At 38.2% G+C, this 24,693-nt stretch overlaps 1 protein-coding gene across 4 annotated transcripts in view; it reads left to right on the forward strand.

Annotated features, from left to right (window-relative positions):
* ACOX3 (acyl-CoA oxidase 3, pristanoyl) overlaps nucleotides 1-14,004 on the forward strand; it is a 36,953-nt gene extending 22,949 nt beyond the window's left edge. For all 4 annotated transcript variants that reach the window (XM_065836764.2, XM_065836762.2, XM_071808534.1 and 1 more), the window contains 8 exons: nucleotides 1,146-1,266; nucleotides 1,748-1,867; nucleotides 2,552-2,665; nucleotides 5,030-5,145; nucleotides 7,666-7,840; nucleotides 8,339-8,406; nucleotides 9,082-9,168; nucleotides 12,730-14,004. In XM_065836764.2, the coding sequence (XP_065692836.1) occupies nucleotides 1,146-1,266; nucleotides 1,748-1,867; nucleotides 2,552-2,665; nucleotides 5,030-5,145; nucleotides 7,666-7,840; nucleotides 8,339-8,406; nucleotides 9,082-9,168; nucleotides 12,730-12,849 (921 nt within the window). In that variant the 3' untranslated portion in view covers nucleotides 12,850-14,004. The remainder of the gene's footprint in view (nucleotides 1-1,145; nucleotides 1,267-1,747; nucleotides 1,868-2,551; nucleotides 2,666-5,029; nucleotides 5,146-7,665; nucleotides 7,841-8,338; nucleotides 8,407-9,081; nucleotides 9,169-12,729) is intronic.
* The last annotated feature ends 10,689 nt before the right edge of the window (nucleotides 14,005-24,693 follow it).

The following is a 24,693-nucleotide window of genomic DNA, read 5'->3' on the forward strand; positions in this document are numbered from 1 at the left end:
TGAGAGGAAAGTTAAGATTTTTGAGTCTTAATGCTGAACTTCTCATCCAGAGTCAGGCCATTGAAAGTTACCTCTTTATAAAGGTTTGATTCTCAACCAAAATAGCTGCAGTATATTTTTATAGCATATACTTTTTTTTTTCAAGTTTTGACAATATTAATTACTAGGGGCCTACATACTGGCTATGTATTACTCAGATCTCACTTAAACACTTCAGCTTTTTACAACTAAAATAAAGCTTATGGAAGATCTGTGTATTAATGACTGGGTATTCTAATTTCTCCTCTTTGCACACACCACAGAAGAATCTGGTTTTTTTTTATCTGATATTTTATCTTTGGTCATTTCCAGTGCAAAACAGTGGCTAACAGAAAAAAAATATTGTGATAGATAAAAATCTGCTCGCCAACAATGTTAAGAATGTAATCCTTATGATTATTATTTCCTTCTCTTTGCAAAATTGATGCTTGGAAGATCTCATGGAATCATAGAATGTCCTGAGTTGGAAGGGACCCACAAGGATCATTGAATCCATCTCCTGTCCCTGCACAGGACAACCCAAATTTCACACCATGTGTCTGAGGGTGTTGTCCAGTCTCTTATTGAACACTGTCAGGCTTGGGGCTGTGACACCTCCCTGGGGAGCCTGTTCCAGTGTCCAGCACCCTCTGGGTGAAGAACATTTTCCTAATGTCGAACCTGAACCTCCCCTGGCACATCTCCCTGGCATTCCCTCGAGTTCTGTCATTGGTTGCCAAACCATGCGAAAACCATGTGGGGCATTGTTTAAATATTAAAAATACCCCCTTGGTGACTAAGGAGAGAGGGTTGGCTTATGTCCCAGAGGGGACAGAAGGTTTCTCTGGACATGCCACCTTCAATCACCTGCTTCTCCATCTCTGGGAGGAAGAGACTGGCAAGCAGTGAGCTGTGCAATGCAACGCCATGCCAGCTGGCATGTCTGAGCTTAAATGTACCCATGTGTCCATGCTCTGGATTTACACAGTTCTCAGAAAACATTATATATGTATTGCAAGTTACTTTCTTGTTCATTTTAAAGCACTACACAAAGCTATGGCTTTAACCAGTCATAAACTTGCTCTATGTGAAAGTCATTACTCACTTGTAGCTTGTTTTGCACAAAGGCTGATTTGGGACGTGAGATTCATGCTTTGTCTGCTGCCAGCAAACCACTGTCGTCTTGGACGGCCCAGCAGGCGGCCCAGGAGTGCCGAGAAGCTTGTGGAGGACACGGTTACCTTGCCAGTAAGTTACGGACTGTGGCACACCCTGATCAGAAAGACAATGGTTATGTTGATGCATTCTTTGACTGTTGTTGCATCATGATGTCTGAATTTTAGCAAGCTGTTTGAAAAGGGTTTTTTCCTTACATCTGTGTTTTTAAAGTTCGTTTTATACCTGATACCACAAAAAGATCTAAAACTGTGCTCTGTCTTCACCAGCATTTGAACAGAATAAGACTGTACATGTGATTCAGTCTCAGTTCCAAAAATAAAGATACAGACTTTATAGATTAAAATTCCCCTTGTAAGATGAATGCCACACTTTTCTAAGGTCTTTCCGGTATATTCATTTTCACAAGCTAACGAGTGAACTTTCAAACTCATCTATTGGTATACAGGAACAGACATCTCTCTTGCATTTTATCACAGAATAATTATTTAATCTCTCTTAGCATCCATTAATACATTGCAGTATATTAAATTGTGCACTTTTTCTTATTAAGTTAATCGCCTGGGTGAAATCCGAAATGACAATGATCCAAACTGCACATATGAGGGAGATAACAATGTCCTGCTTCAGCAAACCAGTAACTACTTAATGAGCTGGATGAATTGCATAAGAGGTATGTTTTTATTGTGGAATCTTATGCTAGACCCAACAGTGTGTAGCTAATGGAATTAGGAGGTAATTTCATGCTGAAAACACTTGACAGTCATTTAATCATTTTGTAGAGCATAAATAATGTGCTACAGACTCCATCATATGATACTTTAACAATACACAAATATTTGCTGTGACAAATATTCTTTCTCCTAAGTCTTGCAGAAGCTAGCTAGATGTTTTGCCAGCCCTAATCAGGTTAAGTAGAATCTTACTCTCTGAGAATGCAATTACGTTCAGTGGAACTACTCCCAAAGTCGTTGTAAGTCTGAATACCCTCTGCTCATTGTACTTAAAAGAGTTCATATTGCCTAACTTGGTAAAATATCCATCAGCACATTTTGTATTTCTCTAGATAAATGATTTTGTTTCCATTTTCTAGCAGTGAGTTTCATCAGCATCTTGCAGAACTGCAAAACTCAGCAACAGGAGTTTAATCTTATGTGGCATACAGGCAGCAATGTCAGGTTTCTCAGCACTTGTCCACCAGTCCTCATTTGGCTGGACTAGACCCTAATAAAATAAACATTAAGGCCTAATTGCATCTGGCCTGTCAAGTGTATGCATGGCTTTGTAATAGCCTTCTAGTTCCAAAGAGTCTGATTTCTTTTCTCATAAATCATTTTTATTTTCTTTGGTATTTCAGATAAAGCTCCTTTTGAATCCCCTTTTGGAACCATAAACTTTTTGCGAGACTACGATCATATCCTTGGCTGGAAGTTCACAGCCGTTAGTGTTGAAGATTGCATGGACTCCTCAGGTAGTATTCTGCTGCTGTTAAACTCTTTCTAGAATCTTAAATTCCTTTCCAAAGGAAATAATCCAGAAATTTGATAGTGAACCTCTGCTACTTATTAGAAATTTGTCATTGTCAAGGTTTGATTGTGGGGTGACAATAAAACCATGGCAGATGAATTGTTAACCCCCTCTCCACCCGTCTTCCCCTTTAGCTCCTCCCTCTTCCCACTAAGGACAGGTAATTGGGAGGCAAAGAAGGACAGAGAGAAGAGAGTTAGAAAAATTAAAAATGTTTTAATAATGCTACTAATAAAAATAGAGAAAATAGTACAAAATATACAAAACCAATCCTGAAAAATCCTGGCAACTGCTCTGGCAGATGTAGGGCTGGCACCCGAAGTCCTGGACTGGAGTCTGTGGCCACCTGGAACTGGATTCAGTCTGTCACTAGGCCTCAGTTCACAGGGATGACTCACGAGGTCCTCTCCTAATGTCAGCCATAAGGAAAAGGGATGAGATCCTCATGATCTCCCACTTTTATATGAAGTATCACGTGAATGGGATGGAATACTTAGTTGGTCAGTTTCAGTTCACTACTCGTTGCCCCTCTCATGGGATGTACATCCATCCTTATCAGTCCAGCGACCTTGCATACCATGCTATGTCTACCAAAACATTTATCGAGCTTTCAGGAAAACACAGTTAGTAAGAAGGCTTTAGCTGACAAGAAAATTCACTAAAAGAGAAACTTGTTTTTAACAAAACCAGGACAGTCATATTACTATTTGCTGACTTTCTTTGTATTATATGCATTTCAATTTGCTGAGAGCATAGTTTACATTTCAAAATATGTCCTTTTGTCCCCAGCCTTAATTCTAGAATGGGGGATAGCATCAGATATTTTTGTTCTTCTAAAATAGCATTTCTGATCTAGGGCTTTTTTGCCACCTAATTGTTGTTTCAAGTGACACTGTCTGGAGGGCCATTGATTGCCATGACCTTATATTGCTAAACTATTTTACTGTAGAAAACCATACAAGTAATTTAGGAATATGTTGAAAAGGTTTTAAGTGTCTCCACTTTTGACAGTTGCTTTTGGTTACAAGGAGAAAAGTGAGTAATGGTGAAAGAAAATTCCCTGCAGTTTTCCTGGCTTACTCTGCTATAATAAAGTATGACATTAGTTGCTGTTCCCCTTTTTGTATCACTGAAAGCCCAGATTGGCCCTTGGAGGCAAAAATTAACAAAGAAATTAACAGATAATGAGATAGTCACAGAGCATTGAGCAAAAGTAAATCTGTGAAACCAAGAGCATACTGAGGGAAGAAACTCCCGTCTTAATATATAAGGAGCAGTTGAGTTGATTCCTAGAATTCAGTAACCAGTTCAGTGCTCAGATAACTGAAAAAAGCTGGACTTCAGATAGTGATGCACAGAACCAAGTGACGTAGTATCATAATAACTATGGGGTAAAATCTGAATAACTTCAAAATACAAAGGCTTATAAGAAAAAGACTAGTTCAAAACAAGTGTCTGCTTTCTTTTTTGTTGTATGTCTCCAACTTGTGAAATCCAGCAGAGCACAAACTGATACCTAAGCACATGTTCTCTCCTCTCTTGTAATACCAATTGAATGAGACTATAGTTTTAAAAATATCCGAATCTGTTTATTGATGCATTCTGTTAGAAACTGGACTATTAATTTAGATGCTTAATTTTAGGCAACATATGAACACTCAGAATTGCCTAAACAATATCCTATATTAAATCTAAAGCTAAGACACAAGCAAGCAGGATTCATAGAAGGACTTGATGCTGGAGTACTGGTTTTCCTTAATAATTCCAAGCTGCTCTTAAATTCTAACATACGTATGTACAAAGCAGTTAATTAAAATATTATTACATTTAGCCACCTTTGCAATGTTAGAAGTCCTGTGCTTGACAGTATGTAGCATCATTTCTCAATTGCAAATGGGTAGGTCCACGAAATGTGAACTGTCTTCTTGTATTCTCAGAAGAGACTGAGTACCTTGTAGACCTAAGTCTTAATATAGGAAGAAGGCAACAAGCTAAAAAAATTTGATTGAGTCAGAAAATATTTGTGACTAAATTGATCCACAAATATACCTTGTCTTTTAGCTTGGGATTAGTTTAAATTAGTGTGTGGTCAGGCATGGCACATCTTCACTGTACAGTTAAAATCTGACTATTTTACCAAACTCTTATTTTCTGTATCTACAGTGGTGGGCAAAGTGTCATGTTAATGGATTGATTAATTAACATTTTTCATCTCGGGTAACAAAAACTGAGACTACAGTAGAATCTGCATGTGACTTCTGCATTATAAATGTGGATGTTAAGAATTTGCTTTTTCTCTGTCTCACAGTTCCTTTAGCAGCATACAAATGGCTGGTTTGCTACCTGCTCCGAGAAAGTGACCTAAAGCTGAGCAAGGAGAAGCAGTCTGGGCAAAGTGATTTTGAGGCAAAAAACAACTGTCAGGTAACACTTACTCAGCTTTCTTATTTTATTTACTAATTTTCATTGAAGTTTGTCAGATCCTATTAGTTTTATCTTCCTGTGTTATGAAGTACAATTTCCTCAGGCATAAAGCAGCAAGTCGTACAACTAATAAAATGTAATACCTGTCCATGTGCATTATATCAAACATGATAGCAGGAGGACAATTATCATCATCTTCCAAGATATATTTCCCTTGAGAAACATTGCAGGCATGTGCTAGGTGATATCTGTAATTTCGATATCCCAGCTTGTGAAGACTGAATTTACTACCATTAAACCTACTGCAGCATCCGATTATTACATCTCCATCTGCTCTTGTGGCCAAATACATACGGTAGGAAAGAATCTTGCTCTGGCAGGTAGGTAGACTAAATGACCTAATAGGTCTTTTCCATCTCTAATTTCTGTAGCGCAAGTAGTCATGAAAGATACCAGACTGACAGCATTGGAACCTGAAAAGGAAACAGTGACAATCTACATACAGCAGATCCACTCTCACACCAGTGAGTTTTAACAGCTAGGAATGGCTTAACTCCAAATTTCAGTCTATATTCCCAAGCTCCCTAAATTCTTCCGTTACCTACATGAGAAAAACTGGCTTGCATCCAAGAAAAGAACGCTTGTCATTTGTCACTGAGGTGAGACATCAGTTCCCTGAGGGTGGTGACTGTCACTTTTTCTGGAAAGCTCATTAACAAAGAGCAGGAAGGAATATTCAACTCTGCACCTACAAAAAGCCAGGCTAGCTTCAGCAGAGGATTATCTGTGTGAAACCACTGATAAAGTGTAGGAAACCTTTCCTGCTTTTACCCTTGACACAGCTTATTAGAGAAACCTTTCAGGGTCCAATTCAGAATGGAAACTGCCAGAAATTCAGGTCTGATTGCCTGTCAGTTGGCCAGCTCTTGAGAGGCTGGTGCCAGGGCCAATGTGTTGAAGGTGATGGTTTGCTCAGCAGTGTGAAGGTTGCTCACCTTGCTTTTATGTTCAAATGTGCTAAAATTTAAAGATACTTAGGCACACAACTATTTTTGAGATAGGCATTGATATACCTTAGATCATTAGGTTTTCTCCCTACCATTCATCATCAGGACAGTGGGATTTTTTTATTTTAAGTGGCATGCCTCAAAAACATCTGAAAATAATTTACAAGCTTTCTTTAAAGACATGTACATATTTAATGTAAAACTTTCTGGGCATGAAAAATCACTTTTCTGTCAGCCCGGTGCCTGACTAATATATATTTGTTCTTGCTATGGGAGATCTGGAAGAGATTCGTAGTCTATCCATAGGCTATTGTGGTTTTGAGATAGCATGATAGAAACAATACAGAAGTGCAAGCAAAGGTAAAGAGGGAAATAGAATTATACATGAAAAGAACAGGGAATTAATTTTCTACAGTTACTTTGCCATGGTAAGACTTATTTGATTCTGACTAGGGAACTGACATTCATATATAAAATAATCCATCTATTAAGGGGGAAGTCCTCCCTAAATCTGCAGAGAATACGTGTGTATTTTGCAGTTCATACTGGTGTCTGAGCTTGGATGTAAGTATGCCACTGAACAGCTGTGAAGACAGAGACAGTAATCTTTGGAAAATGCCTGAACAAATGAGCTAAAAACAAACACCAGTTTACAGCATTGCAACAAATCAACCAGAACAGTAATGGTTTTATTTTCCCTTTCTGTTCACCAACTGGAATGTTTTCAGTCAACGGTCTCTTTCATGGTAGGACATATGCCACGATACAGCAAAGATGAAGTATATAAAAGTAGGCAAGTGTTCCTGTGTGAGTACAATCACTTAAGGTTTTATACTCCATATTAGCAGTAACTGGTGACTTGCCTTTCTGATTAGATAGTTGGCAAGGATTAGTTGTATAGTTATTTCAAAACATATTGCAATCTACTGCAATCCATAAAGAGAATCCACTCCTGCTGACATGATCAGATTTTTTATTTATTATTTGAATGGACTGTAATAAGTTCCCACTAAGTTACTGAACCACTTTGAAGATTTTATCCTCTCTATGAAATTTTGCATAATATTAAATACATATAAACCTAACTTTATCTTCGTAAAGTTACATGAGTTGATTAATGATCCTAAAGTCATCAAATCTAATTTGGTGTGGTCTTCTCTCTGATGTAGCCGCTTGATCTCATAAAGTCTGGCTACAAGTGCCAAATTACACTGGTAACAGGCACACAATATGCCCTCCCTTTGGAATGTTATAGGAGACTACCCAAAGTGGAACACAGTGGGAAATTAGGATCTTATTTCTGAGAGGCATTTCATGACTAACCTTTGCAAAAACATTGTAGAAAGAGTGTTCTCTTACAGTTTCTTCTTAGACTTTCTTCAGTCTCAGCCTAGATAGCAGATCTAGATCAACGAATCTCCATTGACTTCACCAAAGCAATGCACTTCTGCACCAGCTGAGGATTGGTTCCTGGTATATTGTTACTCAGTGTCCTTCTTTTCTGTTTCCTAAGGTGTATTACTGTCGATCGTTAGCCATTGCTTTTATTGAACAAACAGTCTTACAAAGATATCATGACTACACTCATGATCCCAGCATACCAGCTACTCTGCAGCCAGTGCTTAAGAACCTCAGTGCTCTGTATGGACTCTGGTCTTTAAGTAAACATCTGGCTGTGCTCTACCAAGGTGAGATCAACTCCCTGAATATACTGTGTGTGTCACTTTTATAAAAGGCCTGACTTAAAGATTAGGATTTTTTTTTCCCATGTTGCATCTTGGCAGGGAAAGGGAATCCTAATTAGGATTTAGATCAGAGCATTTTCTTACTGCCTGTGTAATGTAAAACACCCACTCTGGACAAAATTTTCAGGAGGAATCTGGATCTACAAATGAATCCATCTCGGACTTGGTGGAGGGCTCACAAGTTTTGCTGTGGTCCGGGTGCTTGGGGGAGAGGATGGAGAACAGGCAGCCAGATGCTGTGGTGTAGCTTGTTAATGTAAAAGGATCCAAATGTCTTAGATTGGCAGTTTTGCAGTCACGTCATTATTGAAATACAGTCAATGCGATCACACAGGAGCCTCTGTTTAGTCTGTTGAATACTGTACTGATAAACTCCTTTGTAAAAGGATTGTATCAGTGAAATCTTAACTGGTATAAGCTTATTTGTGAATGTATTTGCAGGTGGCTATGCTTCAGGTGAACAAGCTGGTAGATTTATCCAGAATGCTATTCTGGAGCTTTGCTGCAGGGTAAGCCTTCAATATTGTTTGTTGTCGTTAAATAATAATATAGTATACAAAGACTAAAAAAGAGATGTATCATTTATTCTATACTTCAAGGGGTAAATTTAGCAGGATTTTACATTATTAGTTTCTGAAAAATTTTCTGTAAAGCTTAGTAATTCATTGACTCTGGATCTAGGCCTAGTTTATTTGCCAAAAAATGAAAAGCAATATATCTTATAAAAGAGCACTACATCATTTGTGGCCTTGCAATCTTCATTGGAAAGGCAGTGAAATGCTGCAATCAAGTTCTGTTTATTTCATTATTCTGTTAGCTCATGGAATATTTTTCTCAACACAAGAGGTTTTCAAACTGGTAAGTACAATTTCAAAGAAGAATCTGAAAGTTATGTTTTTAAAGTTCTTAATTACATGTTTATGTGGTGTAAACAGTACCACCTTGTTTAAAATGTGTTTAAAAACCCCTGACCAAAAGAGGAAAACATCTAAAATGCAGTCTTTCTTGGCAGTTACCCTGGAAGTAAAGAAAGCAAAATGAATCTTGACTCCTCATTGTGGATTTCTCTTAAGTTACCAGTAGCTGGTACTTCATGAAAATAATTCTTATGCAGCTCTGCAGTTCACAGGTAGCCATAGACAACTACAAAAGTTGCCAAATGTATGTCTTTTGTCTCTAAACAGCTGAAAGATGATGCAGTTGCACTGGTTGATGTCTTTGCTCCTCCTGACTTCATTCTCAACTCTGCCATTGGTAAAGCTAGTGGAGAGGTAAGAAAACCCATTTTTAAATTTGCAGGTGTAGTCATTAAGAAAGATGTTGCCTGCAAATAGGCATAACATATAGGAGACACTTCACAGCTACAAAAGAAAGGGAAGACCCTTTTTCAGTGGAAGGTACCAGAGGTAAATTGATGTCAGCAGAAAATGACATTTTGTGTTTGCTGAAGATAGGCTTCAAAGGGAAATACATACAGTATTGCTCTAGATTGCTCTTGTGGGCATCTGTGCTGGTGAACTGAAAAAAAAAAATAAAAAATAAAAATTATACCTCCTAAGATTTCCTAGTGAGAAATACGTCTTTAGTGTATAGCTTAATACCTTGGAGAGGTACTAAGGTGTGTTTCTTCTCTGCCTGTCTTGTACTAACCAGTGCAAGGTACAGCATTACCCAGGGGATCTCAGTAATCTTAATACAGACTTGAAGGATGCTGTTTTGTTAGCACCTCTCCTTGCTTTAATTAATATATAATCCATCCTTGTTAGGACTCAGAGATATTTTTTGTATAGTCTAAATTACACAAAGCAAGAGTTGAATCAAGAGCATAAGAATGGCTGGAATATTTGATCCAGTTCAGAGAATACTCTCTCACTCACAGTAGCCAAGGAGAACACTGAAATATAAAATGAAATATGAATATGAAATATGAAACAGGTGGAATATTGAGGTGTTCTTTCCCTGATGTCTTAACTATTGGCAGTTGTATTTAGAATCATAGAATAGTTTGGTTTGGAAGGCATCTTAAAAGGTCATTTAGTCCAACCCTCTGCCATGAGCAGGGTCATCTTTAACTAGATCAGGTTGCTCAGAGCCCTGTACAGCCTGGCCTTGTATTATTCTGTTTAATAGCCACAGATTTATCTATCTTTCATTCATTTTTCCCATGCAGTTGTCTTTTGCATTCTCTGACACCTTGCAGAAACCTGTTCCATAATTTAATTATGATTATCGTGAAAAAATGCTTCCTAATCCCAGGCTGTGTACATTTACTATCTGAAGGGGCCATTCCTCTGAGAGTGCTTGATTTCCTTCTGTGCATCCTTCCTAGTTCTGCCATATCCTTTCTGAAGTGTCATAACCAGACCTACAAGGAGGATTCAGGATGTGATTGCACAATGGATTTGGCTATACTAGGTCATGGTCCTTCTCTTATTGTTTTATTTTTCCTTGACACATTCAAAGAGCTGTATTTCATTCCAAAGTCTCAGCCAACCAAAATACCTGCTTACTGGCCAACCCTGCTCAGCAGGGCCAAGCTGTACGATAACTGTTAGTAGAGACTGGTGTCACAGTATTGGAGTTTGGTGTGGTGTGGATGGACCCTGTAGAGAATCACTCGAGACTGGGGAGGCTGCCAGGAAGTTTGACAGGTTTGCTGAGTCAAGTGTACTCGATGCTTTTCAATATTCTCAGTCGGTGTCTTCATGTCTAAAGTTTTCCATCGTTCCTATGGTGATCAAGCAATACAGAAGGCAGCCCAGATGTTTCTAACGAGACACCGGCCTAACAGAATGATTACTTTGGTAACACGGTTTCTACAAATAAAGGAGGAAAGGCTGACTCTACATCTTCAGCCACCTCAATGAGAGGACTGTGATCATCCCTGGAAACTTTGTTTTCCTTTCTGTAGATTTTTGAGGATTAAATTAATGAAAGAGATCATGGAAGGGAAGCTTCAAAGGTAACTCTAAGAGAAGAAACATTATCTGTAACAATGTTAAGAACATCTCTGTTGTCCAAAACTGCATTTTCCCATTATTCTACCTCTAACAGAAGCTGTGAGCAGAAGCTACAAGCAGGAATGTAAAATATGGTACAAGTACACAGTGATCTGTTCCTAGGGTACTACCCTCTTTCTAGCAGTCAGATGGAGATTTCTTAGCAGCAGCTGATAAATCTGTCATGTAATGGATTTGGCCAGCTCTTTTTTGGCTAGCTCTTATCTCACGCAAATACAAAACCCACAGAGGCTTTTAATATTAGGAATTAATGTTGGAAATTAATATTAGGAATATAATATGTGACACATGCAGATATGACTCTAAACACTACTGACTTCCTCGTATACTAAATATTTGGTAAGGTTTTTGTAAATTCATTGACTCGCATTAAGGAAATAATTTCAAGCAGTGATATCCAACCCGTGTTCTGCAGAATTCAGGAAGGTTTTCTGAATTCCCTCTAAGTCTGTGGTTTTCAACTTCTGTAAATATTTTCAACTGAAATTTGAAAAAGGTTGCCAATCCTTCACTCAAAGAAAATACTTAATAAAGCTCCTTGTCTCCAGGCTGTCTATATATTTAATTCTCTATTCATTGCTATCTTCACAACTTCTGAAAACCAATGCAAACATTTTAGTAAGAATTACAGCATGGTAAAGAATAGATTATCCAAGCATAACAGGAAAATGAATTTCATTCAGAATAATCTATGTTATACTGCAGCAGAATGCCTTGCACCACAGGCCACAGATGATAATTGAAGCAGAAGAAAAGTTTCCAAATGTTTATGGGAAACTTTAAGCACTAAATAAGAATTCAGATTCTATTTAAAAGAAACTTTGGTGGTGTGGACATAATCTCCCCATAGAAGCTTTGACAATCTCAGTTTAAGTATGGAAGTTATCGCCACATTCATTTCAAGATTAATTAAAACGTTTTAGACAATATTAAATCAAACTTGGAATAGAACAAATAGCTAACACTAGCCCACGTAATCAAGGTAAAATATATTTAAGATAAAATATCTCATATTTCAATATTTATTTAAATCATCACAAATATAAATGGCTAAGCTATCTTTTGATGTAGAAAAAAGGTTTTTCAGTTTACATCACTGACTGATTTTATACTACGTTAACATTGTATTATACTGTACTCCAACTTACTGCTGAAAATATGGCCTTCCTTTCCTCATCTTTCTGTAATATTATTTAAAGTTTTAAGCTTCAGTTAATTATGAACTGCCAAATATTGCTAATATTATACTTTTGCACACTTTGCTTCCCATGTACTTTTTTTTAACCATTCCACATAAAATTGCAAATTGATGAAGATGATGAATTAACAGCCTGCTTACGAGAGAGGAATTTCTTATGCTCAGATTGAACAGTTCACATCTGGTAGAGAAGTTATGTTACTTTCCAGAAATGTGTTGAAATAAAGGTAAAAACAGACATGCATGAGTGCTTTCAGACACACTCTTCAGGTTCGGACAGAATAAAGATTAGTTTAATAGAACCTTGTTTCCAAATTCCTACCTTTGATAATACAACTCAAGTTGAAAACAAGAAATTAGAAACATTACTGGTTTCCTGCTTTTATCCCAAGGATGGCCTAAATGATTTGCACAGATACCTGATGTTTACAGTACTTTGAAATTCTGTGATTTATCTTTGTGCTTGTTCTTGCATGTACATAATTATTCACATTTGTTATCTAGAAATTCAATCACAATCTCATTTCAACCAGTAAGTTAGATAGTTTATCGTGCAGAAGTTTTATTGGTTTTATTTTCTGTATGAATTAATCTTTTTTGTTATTATTTTGCAGTTATATAAAAATATGTGGGCAGAGATCCTTCAAGGCAACAAAGCTCTGAACAGACCTTCATGGTGGGCAGAATTTTGTGTTAATAAACCTGTTATGGGCAGGCTGAGGTCAAAATTGTAAACTAAGCAACTTGCAAGAGGCTGGATGGACCTGAGATGGATACCGTATTTCAAACATCAGGAGGAAATGAGACTATATGTCAAACACTGAAAATGAAAGAGATTTTCTTAGAGAAGTGCCAAGTTTTAAAATAACTTTGGAATCAAGTCCAACTTGGTCTCAGGGACTGTTAACATAATAATGACAAGAGCAAGAGCAACACGTCTGCAAATTATTCATATTTACTCAATTAAATACAAAAAAAATGAAGATTCATCATGATCACTGCTTTGTAAAGTTTCTGTTACATAAAAGAATAAGTCTCTTGACTTTACTGTCATATTACAGAAGTTAAATAATTAAAAAACTTCTCCCACCAGGGATTATGAATAAACTGAACAAAGGCAAAAGAAAAGAGAATTTGAAGAAAAAAGAATAAAGCCATCAAGAACACCAACAGTGATAAACCTGTATTAAAGGATGGGAATAATTTCTGAAAGCCCCTTTGAAGTCTGCGAAGCTTTTCTGATCTACTTCATATGCCTCTGTGTTAAAGTACTTGGTTACTCTTTCAGTGCAGGAGAGGATTGGGATTTTAGATAATCTGTCTTTGAATTGTGCGTAACTCTGTAGATAAAATTAATTGAAAATAACTAATTTATAAATATTTGAAAAAAAAAAAGTATAGTAATGCAAACTTTTAAGTCTTAGATATGTTCTTTGTTGGTTACAATGTTTCCAGTACTGCAAAAGCAGTAACAAGCCTGGGATACCTGAAACTGCATCTCTGGTTTAGGTCAGAATATACTCAAATGAAGTATTATAAACATGTTCTGATAAGACCATATGACAGTGATAGGCATTATTGAACATACTAGGATATTTCTCTTTCAGATATATTAACTATCTTTTTTTTTTTCAGAAATGGAAAAGAGACTAATGAGGCTTTGAAAATTCAGAATGTTTTAGATATGCTGTCAAAAACAAATTCATTATTTCCTTTATTATATCTATGAACTGCATGTTTAAAAGTAAATTCCTGTTGCTATTGCTGTTGTGAGCAATCCTATCAAGCCAAGGAGATTATTTTATAAACTAAAAAGTTGAGTATTATAATAGTAATCAGGGATTAATTATGGTTTGGGCTATTAAATAAATGCAATTTCAATACTTGAATGTTGAATTCTACCGGAGCAGATTCCCTTCTTGTCCTTGTGGGGTTTTACGATTTCATCTGTTGTTGCAGTGTCGATATATGAAAGTTTCTAAGTCTTTACAGACTACCACAACACGACCAAGTAGTTCTATAGCGGCTTCTTTGATTCCATCTAAATCTGACGGAGCTCAGGTAAAATTTTGTGGCTGGTATTGTTTTAAAAGCACTTTATCAGAGAATTTGGTGACTCCAAGTGTGTAATAACACAAGTACAATTTCGGACGGGTCAGACAGAAGCTTTTTTAACTAGGACCATAGCAAGAGAACATTTGGAGAACATCTGCGCCTCTGCTCCCCTGTTCTCAGCCAACTAAATGAAGAGACCCAACGTATATTCTGTTCCCGAAAAACGAAAAGGTGAGTAAAAGTAATAATTTCCACGTTAACAAAGCCAGGTATCCATCCCTGGAGACGCAGACTCCTTAGGTAGTTTGCTAACTGCCAAGCAGTAGGTAATATGACTGTGTGAAGAAATGGCTCATGGTGGAGTCTGCAGTAGCAGTACAACCTGGGTTATCTTAGCTCAGAAGTGCTAAGTTAGAAACAACCACAGACTGTTAGCTTTTAATTGAAAGGAATGTTCTTTTAGAAAAGACAACATGTTAGGCAGACCTGTCCATCTTCAACATTAGTAATTACACCACCACAAGTTCAAGGTCAATTAAAGATAATCACTCTCAAAAAACTTCAGGAAAAAAAAAAGGGGGGGGGAAGGAGGAAACAAACAAAAACCCCAAAATGCCAAAACTGAAACATCAGGAAGATTGGTAAAAACTATCTTGTTAAACCTTACCTGTATTTTTTTTCCTGAACTTCATTTTCTTTGCCAGAAATAATCTGTTCCCTGTATTTTTCTGCCTCTATTCTTTTTTCTTTTCCAGCGAGGTACCGTAATTCAGAATGTTCCAATAGAAGCTCTTTGTCTAGCTATAAAACTGTAAGAAGCAGTCAAAAGTTTAGCCTTCTTTGCTGAAAAAAATCCCAGTAAAAAGTATTTATTTTCTTGGTGCTGTTTTGCCTCTTTCAATAATGTCCAATAGGTGGCAATCATCCTACGAAAGGAAAATCAATACAGTTAAATATCTGTCATTAAATATTAGGGGACCATGGGGCCTCATTATTACCTTCATCTATTTTCTGTATCTGGGGAACCCAACCAGTCTGTACTGCTTGTATTTGTGCAGACCTGAAGGAAGCAGATGGAGCACATTGTGCCCAATATCCAGTGTGAACACCAGGATCTCTGACAGTGAAAGGGGCACGTGGGGAAGAAAGAGATGCCCAACTACATAAAATGCAGAGACCAGTAGCACTGATCTGTCACACCACATCCTGTAGTATTAACTGATCATCAGCATTATTTCACTATCTTCCACACATGCAATGTCACCATCACCTCTGAGCTCTTCTGAAGTGATGCATTCTTTTCCTGCCTCCTTGCTCACAGCTGGCAAGCACAGCTGTATATATGTCTTGCATCTAGACTACATGTCAATTTATGAAGGCTTTGTAGCCCAGAAAAACAAAACAAAGGTGTTTGTTTGGTATGTAGCTTAAGCCACCTTCCTCTGAAAAAAGACACAGAAATCAGCTGTGTCACAGTAGAAGAAAACTGAAGACCTGGTGACCCCCAAAGATACCTACCAAACACATGACGAGAAAAGCAGACACCTCTGTAGAAATACATCCCTAAGCTGTTCCAGCTAATCATATTTATTATGACTGTTTAGTCAACATCCAAACTGTCTGAGAAATGCTGAGTCCCTCTGTGCTGATAAGGACTGTACAAATTGGCAGGAAAGTGTGCAGTCTGTTCTAAAAAGCTGCTAATTTAGGCTAGACCAATCACTGCAGATAATGCACCATCAGGAACAGGATTATGGGCAGGTAAAATGGGATACTCAGTAAAATGTCAGGATTATGGACAGTAATATGATCTGTCACACACCTTGCATGAGCTTCATGGAGTCCTTGGATACTCACCCAGTTCATGGCAGGAGTTGGACACCCGAGCACCAAAGCTGAAATAGGTAAAATCACAGCAGAGGTACCATGAGGCTTTGGGGATTTACTCTTTCTAACACCCCACATCTCTCTGCCCCAGCCATAGGGTGATGGTGGCTGCTCACCAAGACTGTTTGCAAGCTCAGTGCAGATGTTTAACAGCTGTTGGAATTGATATGCTGCCAGCAAAGGCTCTCTCCATTTATTCTCAGTACAAGTACAAAGCCATGACCCAACAAAGGCAGGCCCATTCCCTGGGCCGGAGCCACTCTGCACTCAATAATTATCAAAACTCTATTGTTTTCTGTGTGAATATCTGGATAACCGTACTTTAATGAGTTATCACTGAATTTCTGACCTGTGTGTTAAGCCAGACCTGCACGATCAAATGAGCAAGATATTCTTTTCCTCTGAAGTCAACAATAAGCCAAAGGTTCTTGAAGTCGTCTACATCCAGCTTCTCAGAGCAGTAGAAATTGTAAGTGTGAACTTGCAGAGTTGCAGCATGGAGGGAGAAAGATGACATGAAATTTGGCATCCAATTCTCTACTAAATCATTGGACAATAATTGAACAACTACCACAAGATGTCATGATTATATGTAGTTTGTTCCGCTTTACAGGGCATTAAATAAAAGAGGCCTCTGACAGAACAGAAAAGTCATTTCCCTCCCAGTTCAAATGCCAAACAAAGTTGAATGTGTCATTTTAACTTGGTTGGAGAGCTGGGTCAAAGCCTGTCAAATCACTTCAGTCCAAAACAATTTGGCCATGGGAATGTCTCCTTTCAAGCTGCCACATAAAGGCAGCTAAATCTGTCACCAGAAAGTTGAATCCAAGTAGGCCTGAAAGAGCCATAGCCCGCTGCTTCCCCTGTGGCCATAATGACTTGTCTCCCACATAGTGGCATTTTTCTTCTTTGTGACTTTGTCAAACCACCAGCCTACCAAGGGTATTTCAAGCTGCTTTCCTCTGTGATGTGATATTTCTGCTGATGTGACTCAGTTAAAGCAAAAAAGCTCTTTCCTATAAAAAAAAAAAAAAAAAGAAAATTAACAGATTGTTCATGTGAATTAGGACACTCAATGCACAAATCTCCCTTGCTGATGTAGCAAGATAAATACATTAATATCTAACATAATCTTTTGTAGGAGCGATGATCTCATGAAAAAGGCTTAGAGGGCCAAATGGAAACCCTACCATCTTCACAGCTGAAGTTCTGTGGATACAGGTTTCCCAGAGGGACATGTTTTCTGTAAAGATAAGTAGACTCATAAACTGCCATTTCTGTCTGAGAGCCTCTTTGCCACTGTAATAAAATATTTATCGTGCATTCTGCAGGGTAGCAGGTTTCTCTTCTGTTTGCCTTTATTCACGTATTTTCTTTACTGACTCAATGTGTTTTCAAACCTGAGTGGTGATTTAATATGAGCACATGCTGTCAGCATGACCGGTCTCTCAGATGTAACCATATGAACACCACAGAGGCCTGTTCATCCTTTTGTAGCACTGTACCTCTACAGACCTTAGCAAAGTTGTGTTATTCCCAGTTCTCATTACCCTGAGATCAGAGTAAGGCTCCAAATCATTTTAGCTGGGCTTGCTGGCCCAAGGAGCACCATCAGCCAAGGGGAGCTCACTGCAGGAGACATCCATGTGATAGTATAATCTGAGACAGACAGATCCAACCACGGGAAGGTCAGCTGTGATTGCAGCAGGCTGCCCGCAACATGTCGGTGGGAACAGAAGCATAAAGCTTCACTCTTCTCCAAGCAAGTCAAGTCCCAGGTTTATCAAACATAAGCAGAGCATTTCACATCATTTGCTTCCAGGGGCACAAAGAGATACAAATGCAGGCTTTGCTGAGAGCAACAGTTCCGCTGGCTAGTTTGCCTCTTTCTTTCTCAAATTTTTGTGATCTGGTTACATTTGTTCAGCATTCCCACAGCATATGTCTCTCAAATGAACACAGTTTCCTTCAGGATTTTCTTCACTGTATTTGTCGAAGGATAGACCAGCAAGTGTGTGGATAGAACAATTCCCAGTGGATTTCCTGAAGTAAATTTACACATTATTTATAAATGTTTGTTTGGGAACTATGATCAGCTTTAGTATATATCATCTGCTGAGATTTTCAGAAGACTCCAAAGACTCAGTGTCAGTGGGCAATAGCCCCTGTCGCTTGCCCATGTTCTTCCAGCCTCCTGCAGAGTGCTCTTCCCAGCTCAGTTCACCTACCTGTCATCTCTGTACTCATAGCTTTGCTAAAAAAGCATTTTTTGCCAAATCATAAATTATCCACTGTTATTCCTGTTTTTATACAAAGAATATTTTAAAATTGTAAGTTCTTTGTTAGAGAAAATACCTCAATCCATAATGACAATTTTGTTTAGACGGGCAGATTCTTGCCACAGAGAGATAGCCAGGAGGTGGATAATAGCCCATGGAAGGACCAACATGGAGTCCCAGTTTGGTCAGACCTGTGACTGTGATAGAGACATATCTCACGCTTTCGACTGGTGATCCATGGGCCAGGACACCTTCTAAAGCATCCAGAGAAAAGAAACTCTCCTGCAAATATGCTGCACAGCACATTCTGCACACTATGCCTGTACATTAGGAACAGAAAACCATTGCCTGAGAACAAAACCTCCTTTAACAGTGTAACAAATAATTTTTGTAAAATATAAGAGTCAAAGCAGGAATCTATAGACAGACATCATTCCCTGTAGCAAAAATATGAGCTGTGATGATAAAATTGTTTACAATGAGGAAAAAAAAAAAAGTATTCAACAAGTCATTCTGCACCGTATTTACATGCTTTTATCACTGGGATGTGATGAAATATTTTCAAGTCTCTTAGTAACCCAGGAGGATGTTAAGCAACACATACTATGGTAAACATTTTAAAACCAACAGACCCATACAACTCGCAACAAAAGATTGTCAAGGCTTGGCTAAGATTACTTGACTGGCCCACTCATATGAATTTCTGCTATACCTAAGAGTACCAAAGCAATTTTCAGATTAGAGTTTGCTGAATATTTCATTTTTGGATGAGTTCCCAGGTATTCTCAGACTTTTTTTTTTAATATGTGTGACATGCAATGTACACGTACACTTCTAGGGCACCATGCTTAGTGTTACATGAGACTACGAGTAAAAAATCAGCATTCCATCAGTAAAACACTTTAATTGGATTAGGAACTTCCTGACTGACAAAATCTCAGAAAGGCATCAGTGGAGAATTTGTGTGTGCTTTAGGGTTGTTATTGAAGATAATCCTAGACCTGACACTGCTTATTATTTTCCTTGGCGAGCTGCAAGTAATTGTAAAAATTCTTTTAATAAAATGTGGAGAATAGGTGGACTGGTAAATAAAGATGAAAACAGACTTGACATACAGCATAGTCTAAAATGCTTAAAAAGTTTAAACCAGCCTGGTTTTGCTGACTCAAGTGTGCAACAGCTCCTTCAAAATTATGAGGTTAAAGAGCAATTTTGTCATTCTAGGTCAGACAAAGCTGAGACAAGTTGAATGCTTTCCTCTCCACATGGGTGATTGCTTTCATCAACCACTGACCTGCAGAGATGTATTTGAGAGACAAGGGTGTGTTTTATAATTTTCTAAAAGATACAGGAGCGTCACAGAAGAGTAGGAAAATGTGATCCTTACAACCTTAACATGACCACAGAATTGTTTCTTGTTCAGCCCTAGTTTCAAAAAAGCCACATACAAAGTTAGACCTGTAAAAATGCCGGCCTGCCTGGAGAATGGAAACTGTGTTGTGGAAAGTGAAAATTTCTACGAGTAACTCTGTCTCTGCCTGCAAAAACCAGGTGCCAGACTACTGCTTCCTCAGGGCACAAACTAGTAAAGGATGAGAAAAAGAGCAACAGTATTGACTTCAAATCTGGAGAAAAGTGTGATACAGTGGGAAACCAGAAGAATTCAATGTTTAGCATGTCAAAGACGAGCTTAAAATATTATATGATTACAGTACTATCAGATTGTCCAAAAGTGGAACTATATGATAACTGTCAAAACAAGCCTAATCTGTATCCAGTCACTAGGGAGAGATTTAAAGAAATGGTTTGCTTTGAAGGAAATTGTGTGCATATACACACATTATTTGGGATGACCAAACAACAGTCTATAGTTTTATTATATACTGTACCAAGGTCCTTTAAATCTCCTTTCCGGAACAGCTGGTGCCATTTGAACTCCTCTCAAAAAATGTACTTCTCTGAGTGTCATTAATTAGTGATTTTTTTCAAGCCCACACAAAAACTCGGGTTTTTCCATCTGGTTTATCAATGATGAGTGTTTGCTAAGTCCAAAACTGAGCACTGGCTGTATTTCACTAGTGTGATGGAGGGGCCAGGAAAAACGTATCTCCTGGGGAGTATTCCCAGTCGTATATTTATTTTTGATACATATAGGGTGGAATTGGATTTCTGTGCTTATTTTGATCTCTTTACAATTTCTTGTTAAAATAATGTCTCCCAGCTCCACAGAAACTGTTCCAGTCCAAAGCTGTGAATAAATCCCACAGCCAGAAGAGTGGGGCAGTGGGAGCACAATTTTCACAAAGTATTTCTGTAGAAAAACCACCTTTCCCACCTGAGGAAGGGTACCACCATCCAGTATTTGACAAAATTATAAAAAGGAAGAAACACACAAGTGCCTAAGAAGCTGACCAAGCAGCAGCCCAGTTCTTCCCTCAGCACACGAATATTCTTGCAGTTGAGCTACGTGATGCCGCAGATAAAAACCTTGTATATTTTTTCAGTTGCACCAAGCAATGTTCATCCAGGGCACAATCCACAGGCATGGCTGCAGTCAGAGCCTCTCTTTGGTCTCACTGGTGGGCTCGGCTCCAGGGTGGCCCCACAACTGTCACCAGATGATATTTTGGAGGTGGTGCAGTGCTGTCCTGCTGTACTCTACTTAGACTGCACAGTCCGTCGTGTTTACAGTGAAAGTACTTGTTTAAGAAATTTCACTCTATGTTTTTGCCCCACTTTGTGCTTTATGTTTCAATTGGGTTTTTTAAACAGGGAGGGTAGATGAAAGAGAATTTTATCTTTCTATATAACAGGTTGTGTGTTTTGACAAACAAGGAAATAGGCAAAGCAATACTCATCCATGTTATGTTTTCTCCTCCTTGGTGTCCGGTTTTCTGGCGTCTCCTTGTTATGCTTCAGCTGTGAGGCCAGTTCCAGAGCAAAAGTTGGAGCATTTGCAGTTTTATTTCTGTTGCCAGGCTTCCTGTTCATTGTGGGAGGATTCCATATGCAACCAGAGGATGATTTTCCTCTGTGTTAAGAAACAGTCCTGGCACTAAACTCTTTGAGTCATCTTTCTGTTTGCTTGACTTCTCCCATAATAATATTATCCAAAATTTGATTCACCAGCCAATGTCACAAGCCAGGATTCTACATGTTTAAAGAAAAAAAAAAATTACTTTTTTTTCATTTTGACCTAAGAAAACTCAGAGTTGAAAGACTCATGCTGTATTTTCCTTCAATTGAGGTTAGAGTGCAAAAACTTCTACAGCAATGTACATTCCTTAGGTGTTCAATTCACAGCATGATTGATTGTGTTTTGTTTCATTTGAGAGGAACGTGATCGCATCATCATTAGTAGTGAGGCGTGTCTTACCACTTCTCAGAACTCTCATGTTACCTCTGAATTACCAGAATGATTCTCCCATGTGTTTTCAAATTCTCATTCAGGGATGCAATAGAAGCTCAAGAGAAACAATTAGAAGGTCCCATACAGACTCATAAGAGTTGAGGTGACTCAAGGTATCATCAGGTCAAATGCTGTGCTTCAAGACAAGTTTAACTATATCTGTGTTAGTCCTTAAATCTGACATTTTCTTGAATACAGATTCAATATTAAATTGTAATTAACATACTGGAATAGGCATGACTGTTATTCTAGCAATATAGAATTTTTTCATCATGTTTTTGTAGATTCTTGGTGGAGAAAGGTTTACTGTAATGCATGAGAAATGATATCACAAATATATCTCCAAGACCTTACAATTTAAACAGAAAACAAGAATAATGCACTATGAACAAATTAATGTCAGTACTGGATAAGTGCTATGTGCAGCAATCTCAATGTTCCCGTTGCCAGTTTTAGCCAATTTTTTTATTCATGTGGTATCAAAGGAGATTAAGGGTGAGATGTAAAAGAAGGTGGCGGAAAAATATCTGGACATTTTCTGAGAGCTTCCTAATTTCAAAAGGAAACCTATGAGAAAATAGGTAGCCAACACCTGACATCAAGGATGGCATCATGGAGGCTGGAGTAAATTTCCTATCAGTGAAAAAAGTTTTCAAAATTAATATTAGGCTATGATGAATCTTGAGAGTAAAGACCAAGCACTTGCATTAATCTAGAAGATGGTGGAGAGACATGGAAAGCAAGGGACAGAGCCAAGGTCCTATGCTAAGAGAAAGTGAAAATAGTCACTTGTGTTTAGCATGAAAATTATAAGGACAGAGGTGCATTTTCCAAGGACAGAGAAAATGAAATAACGGGTACATACTTTCATGAGTAAGTTTTGCTGTATGAGAGAGCAGGAAGTCAACAGGTTTTGTAGAAACTCGAAGGAGTTTTCAGATTTTGAGATAGCTTGGACAGAAGGACCAGACTGACTGACCGGAAGTTTTCATCCACAGTGGAAGTCTCTCCTTCGACTGCTACTTGAAGTAATTACATCTGTGGTGATTTTTGTTCATTTTTTTTTTCTTCCATATGTATCCAGGCAACACCTGGAATAATATTATTCTCTAGAAACTTCTGAAATCCAGTGGTTTATTGCAACATGTTGCAACATTTTCATTTTACAGATACAGATTTCACACACACACACATAGACAGACACAGACACACACTTATTTACAGAACTCAATCCATGCAAGTGTATTCAGATGCAAAAATAAACAGATTTTTAGCAGACTTAGTCAAATGGTTTTTCTTCTGGTTATTACTTTTTTTTTTTTTTTTGGTCAGAATTCAGCCAGAAATTAATGTGCAAAGTTAGGGGGGTGTGTGTGTACATTATTTTTAATATGGAGTCATAATATTAATACAGTTATCAGTTCTTTCTGAAAGCATTATGAATGACAAAGAGATAACTAGAAACTATTTGTGATATAGCATATTTATTGGAATTATAGTGTAGGTTAATAAGATAATTATCTCAAGAGTTACAATGTAAAATGTGGGAAAGGGAATTATCTTATTACCCAAGAATTGCAACAGAACTGCAAGCGTATTTTGCATTTTAAGTTTATGAAAAAAAATTGATTATATCATTTGTCTAATGAAGTTGCAGTTATATTTTTGAGGAATAAACTCACATAGGGGAATTACTGTTGCTTTAACAAATGCATCCTGCAGAAGATATTATCATTTTGATTACCTCAAGATGTTTAGAACTATTTCATTTTAATTAAAAATCAGAGGTCCTAAGAGCAGTGGTATGCCTAAATAGCTCAGGGAAATCATTTGTTGATCTGTGGTTGCTATGATCATATTCAGAACTATAGATTGTGTGTGGATTAACCTATAGCTATGTAAACTATAAATGCTTTGAAAAGCTTGAAGGTTTAATGCAAACTACATTTTGAGGCACACACCCTCCCGAACTACTTAAGCACATTTTGATGTGTTTTAAATTATTACATTGTACTATTTCCACGCTTCAAAGGCAAACTCTGTCTAAAGCCCTTCCTTCCTGGGCAGTATATGAATTTCCATACACAGTGCACCTATGGAATCATAGAATGGTTTGGGATGGAAGGCACCTTCAAAGGTCATCTAGTCCAGCCCTCCTGAAAAGAGCAGGGACATCTTCAACCAGATCAGGTTGCTCAGAGCCCCGTCCACAGAATCACAGAATCAATAGAATGTTAGGGATTGGAAGGGACCTCAAAAGATCATCCAGTCCAATCCTCCTGCCAGAGCAGGAACACCCAGATGAGGTTACACAGGAAGGTGTCCAGGTGGGTTTTGAATGTCTCCGGAGAAGGAGACTCCACAACCCCTCTGGGCAGCCTGTTCCAGTGCTCTGTTACCCTCACTGAGAAGAAGTTTCTTCTCATATTTAAGTAGAACCTCTTGTGTTCCAGTTTGAATTCATTACCCTTTGTCCTACCATTGGTTGTCATTGAGAAGAGCCTGGCTCCATCCTCATGACTCTCACCCTTTATATATTTGTAAACATTAATAAGGTCACCCCTCAGTCTCCTCCAAACTAAAGAGCCCCAGCTCCCTCAGCCTTTCCTCATAAGGGAGATGCTCCACTCCATCATCTTTGTTGCCCTGTGCTGGACTCTCTCCAGAAGTTCCCTGTCCTTCTGGAACTGAGGGGCCCAGAACTGGACACAATATTCCAGGTGTGGTCTCACCAGGGCAGAGTAGAGGGGGAGGAGAACCTCTCTCGACCTACTGACCACCCCCCTTCTAATCCACCCCAGGATGCCATTGGCCTTCCTGGCCACAAGGGTCCAGTGCTGGCTCATGGTCATCCTGCTGTCCACCAGGAACCCCAGGTCCATTTCCCCTATACTGCTCTCTAACAGGTCATTCCCCAGCTTATCCTGGAACGTGGGGTTGTTCCTGCC

This window comes from Patagioenas fasciata, chromosome 4, assembly GCF_037038585.1.
Source record: "Patagioenas fasciata isolate bPatFas1 chromosome 4, bPatFas1.hap1, whole genome shotgun sequence".
NCBI classification, from domain to species: domain Eukaryota; kingdom Metazoa; phylum Chordata; class Aves; order Columbiformes; family Columbidae; genus Patagioenas; species Patagioenas fasciata.